General features: G+C 42.1%; 1 protein-coding gene across 5 annotated transcripts in view; it reads right to left on the minus strand.

The window, feature by feature from the left end:
- Positions 1–11,559, minus strand: part of SLC25A26 (solute carrier family 25 member 26) — a 94,589-nt gene extending 83,030 nt beyond the window's left edge. For all 5 annotated transcript variants that reach the window (XR_012044556.1, XM_072875759.1, XM_072875758.1 and 2 more), the window contains exons 1-3: positions 11,370–11,559; positions 9,187–9,343; positions 7,429–7,538 (exon numbers count right to left, since the gene is read on the minus strand). Coding sequence is in view for 4 of the 5 variants with exons in the window: in XM_072875759.1 (XP_072731860.1) it covers positions 7,429–7,538; positions 9,187–9,343; positions 11,370–11,402 (300 nt within the window). In the remaining variant the exon portion in view is untranslated. The remainder of the gene's footprint in view (positions 1–7,428; positions 7,539–9,186; positions 9,344–11,369) is intronic.
- Positions 11,560–12,511: the final 952 nt, after the last annotated feature.

The raw sequence follows: 12,511 nt of genomic DNA on the forward strand, positions 1-12,511 counted from the left end.
TATTGCAGACCTGACCTCACTTAGATTAATTTATGAATATTTCAAAATCCACCATGATTAATTCAAAAGACCACCTACATTGCTGCACTCCCCACCATTGCTCATCTTGCCAGGGTCAGCACATTCCCCTTCTCAATGCCTATATGCATCCAGATAGTGACAAGCACAAGAGACAGAGTCACACCCAAAATGACAGGCACTGATCAATGAAAATAGCAAAAAAAGCTTAAGGACTGTGGAAGAGGTCCCATCAAACTTTAACTGCTGTCAGACTTTGGATACTACTTTGAATACTATGGTCTGCCAGCCCATACTACACCGGCTGAGAGGAGGTAGGATGCAAACCAGAAAATGCAGCTTCTTGTTTTTAAACAGCTTTGTCCATTTCTTAGTTCAGTTCTTAGAAAAGGGATAGTTAAAAATTCAAAGCCATTAGCCCAAAGTCTAGACACAGTAAGTGCTAAATCACCTCTTTGTTGCAGCAGATGATTGTTGATTTGGAAGTAACTCTCCCTAGAGCTTCCAACTTGCCTGTTGAACTGAAAAGCCACATCTTCCAACATGCAAGTTTTGGAGTTTCTAACAGCTAAAATCTTAACTCCATGTCTGATGTGAGCTGCTGTTTCATCTCTTTTAGATTGGACTCCTGCAAGCCGATTTTCCAGGGCTTACAATGCTGCAAAGCCTTGACCAATTATCCTGCTGGAGATTCTTTCACGACATTACTCTGTGGATTTGTCTGACTCATGTTTCTGCCTTTTCCTCAGAACGGGCATTAATAGCAACTTTCTTCTTTCTTCGCATGGAATTCATACCAACACACTTTTGGAGATTGCTGTTCTTCTATTAAACTGAAACTAGTTAACTGTTTCAAAAAGATACTGCCAGGGCAGAGGGAAGAAGGTGCTGATTCATGGACAGAGATGGACAACATGATGTCTGTCATGTCTAAAATGCCTTTTTTTTCCCAGAAAAAAAACCCAAGCCTAAAATAATAAAACATGCACTTTCCTTCTTTATTTGAATTAAAAGCACACTCAAAATGTCATTCTACAGAATCATGATTTGTAAACTGTAAACTTGCTTGCATTTGGGTTTGCTGCTTCTAAGAAACAAGTTAGGACTAGTAGAGAAAGCTATCTGAATTCCCCAGAAAGATAATTCCTGCATTAAGAAGCTTTTCTATTTGACACATCCCAGCAGCAGATAAAAAAATTCCCAAGTTATTAATACTGAGGGTCAGATGCTAATCACAGATGAACCACACACTTTGCTCTTATCACAAAAGTATCTTCAATGGCAACACACTGGAATACACAAGTGAGCTTGGAATTTCACCTTGAAATACTTGTCCTCACCTTGCCCTGTGGAGCCATATGAGGTGACAATGTCACACCACCTGCCTACTTATTTAAGCCAAGATGAGCCAGTGAATTGAATGTCCAACTGCATTTCCATGTTTTAACTGTTGCTCTCTTGAGCATGTTTCCCCTGCTACTTGGTTTAGCTTATGTGAAGTATGGCAAGTCAGCCATTCTCAACCCCTCTCCCCAGTGAAGTGACAAACTTTTGGAAGTTTCAATTCAAATTGATTCAACATCCCTCCTTTCTCAAATTTTGGAAAAAAAGTTAAGTGAGAGGCTATCCCAAAATCCTTCTTGCTGAGGACAGCCAAGCCTATCATCTTCGAAGGGAGCGGTTCCTAACCGCTCGGAGCTATCTCAGAAGAACACAGCCGAGGTTTCCATCTTTTCTTACGAGGTTCGTGCCCCACCAAAACCTAGTGGGTAGCCCGAGTTTTAGCATTCTTGCAGCCAGACGAGAAACACCTTTCTAGACCCATGAGCTTGTCCAGCATTTATACAACTCAAGCAACCACAGTGGAGAGACACTGAAGCAGGATGAAAACAAGCCAGATGAGGAACCTAGAGTATCATGGCTGTGTCAGCTTAAAAATTGAACACGACAAACAAATGCAAGCACAGCATCACTAATATGAGTAGGGAGTAGGCAGCTTTCAGGATCTGAGTTACTCCCTGTCTGGTACTACAGCATACTCTATAGACACACCACTTCATTGCAAGTAACCTGGGATCTTGCAGCCTTGGGGATGCACCACACAGTGTCAACACATCTCCAGCGCTGTAATCCTAAAGTGCTCTGCAAACTTACACAAGGACAAAAGCAGCTCAATAACTTCAGCTCGTAATCTACTTCCAGAGCATGGTCATTACCGCTAGCTGCCAAAAGAACAGGACATCTACCTCCTACCCTGGTCCTCAGTCCTCCCCCACACTTTTTCTCACAAGTGAGCTGAAAGTCAGGTAGCTTGCTTTCCTACAGAGTAGGAAAAATAAATTAAAAAAAGGCAACGTCACCAAAAATAGCCAATCAAAAATAAAATAAAATGTCAGAAAGATAAGAGTGAACCTGATATTTACAAGCAACAGCCCAAAACTTTCACTAAATATCTTGCAAAGCTCAGATCGTAACCATAACAATATCTAAATATTAGATGGAAAAGGCTGTTGTCAGCTAGCTTCTCTAGAACGTGATCCAAACAACTTTATTCTCACCTCCACGGAAAAGCCAGCAGGATGTAAAATTAACTGTGCTGAATCCAACCACTTTGGCACTCACAAAGGAAACCTCATCGGTCAAACTGGGACAATCTTAAACTTGTCCCATAAAACCATGTTTGCAGGAGGCTGGTAGGGGAAGCCCAGAGAGGGACTTCTCTTTACCAAAGTTTCTTGTAATTAATAGTATACACTGTCATATTAAACAGACATAAAAAATTCTGTATCAATCAGTCTGGAGCTGTACAATTAACTCTGGATCTGCAAGACGCTCCTGGTTACTATTTAAAATGGGCACTAGGAGGTTAAAAATACTGCGCCTTCTTAGAGCTACTTACACTGCCTTAGAATATTAAAAGTAAAATTTTAGAACATCTGGTTTTCCTTTCCACTCCCTATGATATCATGTTTTCCAAGTACATTTGGCAGCTCACTGTAAAGATACAGGCAGACTAAACATACAGGGCAATGTAGAGTCAAGATGAAAAATTCCAAAGCCCTGGATGCAGTAAGTGTGTTTCCTATCTCCAGATTTCACAGTTACACAAGTGGGTTCCCCCCCTTGGTAACTCATGTATTCTTCAACCTTCTTCTTCCTTGAAGAGATGATATACCATATATCTGCCATCTAGAGTTTTGGCTGTGTCTTTGTAAGTAATTTTTCATGCACTATGGGATATTCAGAGTCCCTATACAGCAAGATTCAGTTATAGGAAAAAAATAATTATGTTTAACAGGGTCAGATTTTGTATGTACTTTTCTTCATCTCACTCGGGGGGGGGCAGAATATCACACTACAGCCACTGCCTTTTTACTGCTTGGTTTTGTGCATCCTAGCCTGGAACTGGGAAATTGGACTAAACCAGTTCCAGGGGACTATGTTTCCCATGAATTCACACAGGCTGTAAACAATACAGAAGAGTGGCTGTTATAAAAACTGAGAGCTCCCATTTCACTGATTTCTCCCATATATTTTAATATATCTTGATGCAACCTTTGCATTTTTTCCTCTTTACCTATATTATTTTTACTGGGTCACATTCAAAACACAGATTAGTCAGCATTAACATACCTTTAAGCTTAGCACATACTCAGATTTTATTGATGCACAAGAAGGTAGCTGACTCATTTATGCTCAGCAGTAAAGGAGCAGCAAACCTAGAAATCCAACATCAGTTTCTTGCTCTAAATCTCAATGTCTCCATTTTGTAAAAAGACAGTTTGGAAATGCAAAGAGATGCCCTGGGAATCCTAACATGACAGAATCTTTGGCTTATTATTTCACATGTAAAAGCAATTTATATCATAGTAATTATTAAAGTGTACAAAGGAGGAAAAGTATGTATTAAAACCTACTGACAAAATAATAGTCCCAGTGGTTATGCGCTGATTAAAACCTAATGACTAATCAATAAAACTAATAATTATAACTTTCACCCTGATGCAATTTGGAATAGTTTATACATTTCTATTGATCGGCTAAGACTTTATATAAAACAAACGTGAGGAGATCTTGCTTCACGCTATTTTTATTACAGGTTTATTGTAGCAATTCTCTAAATCCCTCTCTCAATTATTTTACAGCTTAGTTCTCCCATCACACCAAGAGGAGAAGAAAAGCTAGCAAAAAGCAGAATCTTATTAGCTGAAAAATGGCTGTTACAAGATCGCAGTTTCCACACCATAAAGTCAGATTGCCATTTCAATGGCTATCACTATATATTTCTCTGGCCTTAGAGTAGCAAGAGCCAAGCACATGAGACAGCCCTGAGCAACTCATTTAACTGTGCTGCACCTCCATTTGTCAGCCTGAAAATGAAAGCAGTAAGTACCTGAGTTGTAAGGGTCACAAAACTACAGACCACCTTGGAAAATACAGGCAACAGGTTCTGTAATCATGCAAGGAGTCATCTGCAGCCAACTGTTCTTTGGCTGCTGATGATTAAATTACCCAGTTATAGTTTTCTCACAGAATCCTCACAGGTAGAGGAAATATACTATAAATAACCCACTTGCAAAAGAAGATACTTTTTTTCAGTGGATTTTATTGCAGAGCACTGGCACCTAGTTCTTCATGAGCCCAATCATCATTTTGCTTGATTCTGAAACAGCACTTGAGAAGCTTAAAACACCTCTTGGAACTGCTGTTCCATGAGATATCAGGCAAACAAGGAATTTAAGGGCTATGCATTGCCATAGTGGTGAAGAACCTCTTGCTGATTTCTAACAGCCTTTATAGAATTTCCATGGAAATAAGTTCTGTGTATTGCCTTAAGTTAGAAGTCATAACCTGACAGCACAGGCTCTAATCAAGATCAAAAAGAATCCACCTGAGGCAGCAACACAAACATATCCCACCCAGCCCTAAATCTATCACCTTCTATCTACTCCTGCCAATAACCTCTACCAGAGTCGTTAGTAGGTGCTGCATTCACCTATCTTCATGTGCTTGGTATGTTAAATTAAGTTCCCTGGCTAAGTCCCATTCAATCTAATCAGTATCATTTCCACAGAAGAATAAAAATTACTTGGGAATCAAAGCTGAACCCACAGAGAGCAGGGAGAGCTGAACTTCTTCCTGTGGGAAGCAGCTAGGCTATGCTGCTTTAATAGTGAGGCATGTGGTGCTAAGCTAAAATAGCATAGATCCCTCTGCACTCCTGGTAGCTTGGGACCGACCTCCAAGTAAGCTAAGCCACCACAGGGAGTAGAAATACACAGCTACCTGTAATGGAGAGAAAGAAGCCAGTGTCACAAGAGATGAAAAAACTCAGTTAATAAAAAGCAGATTATGGAACCACAGACACAATACAATTTTCTGCCCCACATCATGGGCTAAGTGTAAGTTGCAAGTGAAACAGAAAAGCTAGTTTCATACAGCCCATTTCCCTCCCTCAAACTTGTGGGGACACAGCAATTCGCAGCCCAATTTGCAGCCCTGCAGTGCCAGGAAACACCCAGTGTGACAAAAGCAGGAGAAAGGAGGTGGACAGCACTGGCAGGAACAGCAATGGACTGTTCACAGCTAAACACCCAGGCCTGAACACTGCCAAGGCACTGTGCCAACTCTGCAGTTAAAAATGAGGGGAGTTATCTGGGGAAAGAAGGATTTTGCTGAACCTGGAATATATTTGATTCAGCTAACCCAAAGCAACCTTGCTCTTTATGTTTGCAAATAACCTCAGAAACAGTTTTTAAAAACACAATATTCAAGCTTCTAGGATAAAGTGTCTTCAGTATTTACCTATAGACAAGTTTGCGTCTGGATCAGACAGGAACAGTCATCATTTGATCACATCGAGAAGCATTCTCTTTCAATACTTGCTACAGTCTATTTGCACAAGAAGGTCCTGTTACGGGGTGTCACATACTAGCTCTTGCCAGAACTAAACTTTCAACTCTGTGGATCTACAGGTTGTCCAGTCTTCCTGGCATTGCATGTTGGCAATGAAACTAATTTTATGATCTTAAACTGGAATATAAAGTCATTTTCAAATACAGCCTTGACATTTCCTTAGTACTGAAAAAACTTTCCTTCTCTCAAAAAGAAAAAAAAAAAGATTTCTAAGGACTGATCAATATAAGCTGGGAAACAGCCTAGATATACCAGATTGGAAAGTCATGAGGGCAAGAGTTATTTTGTTACTTAAATTCAATAGGTTAATGCTATTTCATTTGTAACTTACAACATAAAACAAACAGACAAAAAAATACCCACCCACAGCACAAGTAATTTCTGCAAAATCCATGCTGTTAACAAGGCAAGGGCAACCAAGGCATCAAAACAAGAGACGCTTCTCTTGTGACCTTCCTTAATGATTATCTAAAGTGTTCAACAGAATTTGGTCCCAATTATTCTGGGTATTGTATAAACCTAGGCAAACCAAGCCATTACTTGCATCTCCAGAACCTGCTATAAACAAAGTAATAGATCTAACGGATAAGAAATACAGCAACTTTTCCAAAAAGTGAGGGGAAAAAGTTTTCAAAAAGCTTGTATATAGAAATTATTTTCATTATTCACATGTATCTTTATCCTGCAGTAACTCAACCAATACACTAAACTAAGGGCTACAGCTGTCAGAGAGACCATGTCAAAAGCTGTCACTAAAATATACAGATGTCCATCGCAAGGGAAAAAGCTTCATTAGATTACCCATGACACTTTCCACCGAGCCAGGTTTCATCAGGAAAGCATTACACGTCGTTTAGTAAGTGAAGTTATGCAGCCACCAGTTGCCCTATCCTGTCATGTCACTTTGTACATCCAGTAGGAGAGTCTGTTTATAAATACAATACAATATTTTGGTTAATGGTGTTGGCTGAATGTGAATGCAGAGAGGGAAGGAGAGGGAGATAACAATTAATTAGTTAATACTGGTTCTTACATGTCAACGTGCATGGGTTTCAGATGATGGCACCTACCTACTTTACATATAACGTCATTGTCCTTAAGGCTATTTTTAAAATAAAAATCCTTTCCATGACTCCCCCACATGAAGCTGAAAGGCTGTAAAAGCCTTTCTTGAATGTTAACACTGATGCGCAACCACTACAATGTGAAAGTGTATTCGTGTTTTGGAACAATCCACACCTCCACTATCTACTGACTTAGCAAGATCAGCCAATAGGCCTACTAAGGATCGTTACCAACTCATTTATTCACTTTGACACAATCTTGACAAGTGCCAACTCTTCATTAAAAATAAGTAATATCTTGTAAGAACTGTCACAAGTACAAAGATGGTCAACACTCAAAAAAGTAAGATATGACACCAAACCTGAGTTTTCATAATTGAATGGTTTCCTCTCCTCCCACAGACACACAATATATGAACTTCTTTCTTACCACTTCCCCAAGGGAGGCAGCCACCATGTGTGTTGCTGGAGTCAAGTAAGATGTAGAGCCATGGTGCAGCATGGATTTCACATTCTCATAGGTGATAAAAAATGCAGCAGCTGAAATTCAAGAACACATGCAGTCATTTAACTGTTCCTCTATCACAGAACTAGCACAAAAACATTTAGAAGTTGATTTTGTCACCTATTATTCTGCAACTGTAGTTGAAAACAGGGTATTTTTTGCCCCAAAACAGTACAACAGTATCAACACAATCTGTGGGATAATTCCTTCAGCAGTTCATGCTCCTGGCTATCACTGAAAAACCTTCCATTAACATCAAAGGTGTCAGGACTTAAGGCCGTATTTAGTACTGAGATAAGGAAAGATGTGTTAGTCAGTCATGAATGTCCAGTAGGTTTTGAAAAAATGGTATCTTCCATATTCATAGATAGGAATGGTAGAGAGGAGGTTGTTTGGTTGAATTGTATGGATGGTCTTTATTTTGGGGGGAAAAAAAAAGAAAAACAACACACCCAAATCAGCTGATTAATTGAAAAGGAAAAAAAAAACCATCACAACCCAAAAATCAAGGTACTTGATACAAGTCTGCTACCCTGCAATGCGCAAAACTGTTTCAGTAGCAGTTACTAATAACTTCTTCCTAGCTATCATCAGTTTAATATTTTGCACTTTAGCTCCATAAAAAATTATTCCAAGCTTCTGAAGGACTCATAAAAGCCCTGTCCAGTGAACAAGAAACATACAAAACTAAACTCAGCATAGCAACGTGAGCTGCGTTTATTCACTGCAACAGTCAACTACAAAGGCACTTGCACCTTAAGGGTTACTCCTTCTCCTAAAGATAATTTCAGTTCTCAGTCATACGTTGGAAAGATAAAACCACAGTTCAGATTTTGAAGATGTAAATCCTGAGAAAACTGGCATGTCTTGCGGGGGAACAGATTTTAATTGTAAGGAAGGGCTATGTGAATTGCCTTCTGTTAATCAAAAGATGCTTATCACCTCAAAAGGAGATAACAGAGCAGACAAGACAAAGAACTGAATTTTTTTATATCATCTTATGAAGGACATCAAACATCTGAAGGTGTCAGTGGATTTGTCAGCAAAGTTCTCCTAACATTTACTACTGACAGCATAGCTTGCTGCTTTTTTATCCCTCCCTACAAAGACGAAATGGACAAACGCGTTAGTTAGATGCCTTTTCTCTGCAGGGACTACAAGCATTTACTTTTTTAAAGCTTCAGTTTCAACAGTATTCCTGATGTCTTCTCATTTTAAGTGTTGTAGTTGTTTCCAGGGAGAAAAAGCCGGGCATAGCAACCCCAGGGCAATTAGCTCAAAGACCTCCAGTGCTCAAGCACTTTGAATTTTGATTAATTTCCAATGCCATGAAAGAGCGGGTCATGACAAAAGTGTCCAGGGCAAGCAAGACTCAAGCCCTCTTTGGCACTTGGAAATGCTTTAGGGTGCCCCTATAAGTAAGGACAGGCTCATAAGACATATCCAGGAACGCTTCCAAGGAGTAAGGGTTGCTTTTCAGAGTGAACATGCAGCAGCCTTCATTCCAGGCTTGCTCAAAGAGTTTCTTCAGTATTGTACAATTCTAGAAACTGCCCTTCACAGCTGGACATGGACTCACAGAATCCAAAGTCACCTGCTGGAGAGGAAGCCACGGACATGAATGTCCTATACTAGACAAGTTCCCACTTCAAGAACACAAAGCATAATCCAAATAAAATTTACCATTTGGAAAGGATCCTATAGCAGTGGAAGGAACACCAGCATAGATGCCACGAAAACCACCAGCCTTCCTAAATCCTTGAGGACTCTGCAGTCTTGTTTTTACAGTATCCAGGGGAAAAAGGATCAAGTCAACAGAGACACCAGCAATTCCACCAGCCTTCAAGACAAAACCATGGAGTAAAGTACATTAATATTCACAGGGGTGAAGCTGTGGTGCTTATGTGAGTAACTGAGGCATACCTAAACCAAAGCACTACTGACCATATCCTTTCTGAGGTCAAATTATAAACTGATAGTCTTATACAGACCTCAATAGCTTCTATAGCTAAGGAAGCTCCAACAAAAGAGAGAAAGTAATAGATATTACAACTTTTAAACCATTTTCAAGGTATTTTCAAAACAATCTCAGTGTTTTGAATAGTACAAGCAAAGCAATGCAATACTTACCCCCTACACATAAAAGCAAGACAGTGAATGCCACTTATAAAGATGACACAGCACAGAATGACCAACACCTCTAGGAAGTTGTGTGATAAGATCAGGGAAAGACAAAAGCAATTCTGCTTCCCCCATAGGCATCTCTAGAAACCACATTCACATTTTTCTAGCAAACTTCTTCATTTAAAGTGTTATCCCCCCCCCAAATCCTTTGTTGAACAAAGCCTAAAGCAAAACTGCTTTATTTTATTTTGCTGACAAAAGCCTATAGGAAAAAAAATAATCATATTAAATAAAGATGTTTTCAAAGTCATGAGGAAAAGGGGAAGGTTTTCATCCAAATTCTTAAAACCAAACCCTAAAAAAATAGTTTCAACTAAAGCTCAATCTTTTTCCATTGTCTGTGTTTCTAGATTATGGGGGGTGTGTTAAGTTTCCCCAGGACATGGCTGATCTGTAGAAAAGAATTACTTGTCAAAAACAGGAAGGAGGAGACTGAAGTAAACAGAAAAACTCATTTCAAAAAAAAAAAAGAAAAAATATCAATAGTTAGCATTAATCCATTATGAGACATTATTTAGATGCATTGTTATTCAGAACAGAAAACATAGTTTGAAGTTTACCTCACACAGAACACCACACAAGAAACAGCTGCACAGATTTTTAACTCTTCCTGAAATCAAATCACATGTGTGTTGCTCTTTTTTTTTTTCCAGGGCCAACAGAGAATTCAGAGAGGTATTCACTATCTACTACTAAAGTTTTAATCAATAAGTTAATTACTCTTTTAATCTAGTTGGCTATTTTGCATGCATTGATTTTTCTTCACTCTTTTTCATCAAAATCCTTATCTGCTCAAAATAACATTGATCAGATTTAATCTGATTTAATCTAGCCATCTGTTAAAACATGAATCAAAAGTTACTAATTGCTTCTTTAGTTTTCAAAGTTCTGTATCTTAAATGTCATTTAAATTCATGAGGCAGCTAATAGAGCACCTGCCAGAGGGCGACAATACCTGTGTGCTTACTCCATCTGCAGAAAACAGTAATGATTTTTAGATAATAAGACAACTAAAACGCACCTTCTCCCCCACCTTTCAGTAACAGTAGCATTATCAGAAGTCGAACAGCTGAAAAACCTTTACCAGGAGTTGGACGTACCCGTTAAACTTAACTCCAGCAAAAAGATTAAATAAAACCAGGACCAAATTCAAATACATTGATCTTGCAGATGGCAGCCGACTGCCGCTGGAGTATTTGGGGCAGGGAGCTGAACTCTCCCAGCAGGCGCACGCCTGCAGCTCTCCTCACGCTAGCCCAGGGCAGCGTGTCCGTGCTTTTCCACACGGAACCAAGAGCGAGCGCTGGATATTTCCACGGAGGTCCCTAGCTATGGAGACTGGGAGCTCTACCCACTTGCATGCGACACTGCTGGGAACACACGGCGAAAAGCAGCTTTTAGGGCGGGGAATGCAGCGCGAAGCACACGCTTCAGCGCGCACACACCCCGCAGCACCGCTGGGCCCGGCGAGAGCCGGAGCGCCGCCGGGCTGCCGCGAGGGTCACGGCCTCTCCACGGCCCCGACACCCCCCGCCCGCGGGCGGCTCTTGGAGCCAAGAGAAGTCGAGCCAAGGCGCACTCCCGCCGCCCCACAGCGCGGCGCCGGCCTCGGGCCTGCGGAGCCGGCAGCCGAGGCCGCCGCGTCGCCTTGGCAACGGGCAGGCCCAGGCCCGCGCACTCACCGCCAGGGCCGCCCAGGACTCCCGCGGCTCCATGCAGGGGCGGCGATACGGGGTGGCTACACGGCACAGCGCAGACTGGCTCTTCCTACCACGGGACGGGATTAGACCCGCCGCTCTAGCCGTGCCCCGGGCGTGCACACGGGCGCAGCCATATTGCTGCCCCTGGACCCGCCGTCAGGCGGGAGCGTGTCGTCACTGCGCCTGTGCGCCGGACATGCGCACGGCGGGCAGCGACGCCGCTGCCCGCAGTCTCGCCGTTCCGTCTGCCCACAGCGCGGGGCAGGGGAGGGGGGCGCTGGGCCTGGAGCCGAGCACTGAAGTGTTAGCGCTGTAAGGGCGAAAGCACCCATCAGTTATCACTAAGCGTTAATTAGTTATTACTTCATAGTGATTTGCGGTGCGCTAGCAGCCGTGCTGCTCCAGAAAAGGAGGGAAGAAGCGCTTTCTGCTTCCCCTGCCCCTGAGGTGCAGGTGGGCTCGGGTGGCCCTGAGGTGCTGGTGGCCGCTCCGGTGGCCACTGTGGTTCCTCCCACCCGCGGCTGCGATCTGTTCAGAAAGCAAACCTAAGTCCACTGGGAAAAAAGGTATTTTGAGGGGAAAATATTTCTGAAGTCACCTGGGGTTTTTCCTCAGTTCAGGTCTGCAGCGCAAACACCCGATGCGTGGTCCTGCTGACACCATCCTGCACAGACTTTCCGTGGGCCATTCCTGCGAACAGCAGATAGGAGCAATGCCCAGGGAAACTAATAAGTCCTTCTGGGCAGCGTCATCTCTCCTGCTCCTTCCCGGGAGGTGTGTTAGCTCTCCCTGGCAGGGAAAATGCCGTTTTTTACTCCCATCCCTTCAGAAATGCTTTAGTATTTTGTATTTGTGTTTCCAAGGCCTCTGTCCCTCTCCACAAAGGGCATTGAAATCCACAGCGGTTTCAAAAGTTGCAAAGAGGATTTTGGCGCAGAGTCCTCGCATAATCCTCACCCAGCAGGAAACCACACTTGAAATTACGGGAAATACGATTCTGGGGGAGGGAAAAGGGGTAAATGTTGGAGAGCACTATAGTGCATGCAGAGCCGGAAAATCAGCAGGCTTCAATTCAAGATTTCCTTGGCTGCGAACGCATCACTTGGGAAGACTTTGGACGTAGC

This window comes from Ciconia boyciana, chromosome 11 (assembly GCF_034638445.1).
Source record: "Ciconia boyciana chromosome 11, ASM3463844v1, whole genome shotgun sequence".
Classification (NCBI taxonomy): domain Eukaryota; kingdom Metazoa; phylum Chordata; class Aves; order Ciconiiformes; family Ciconiidae; genus Ciconia; species Ciconia boyciana.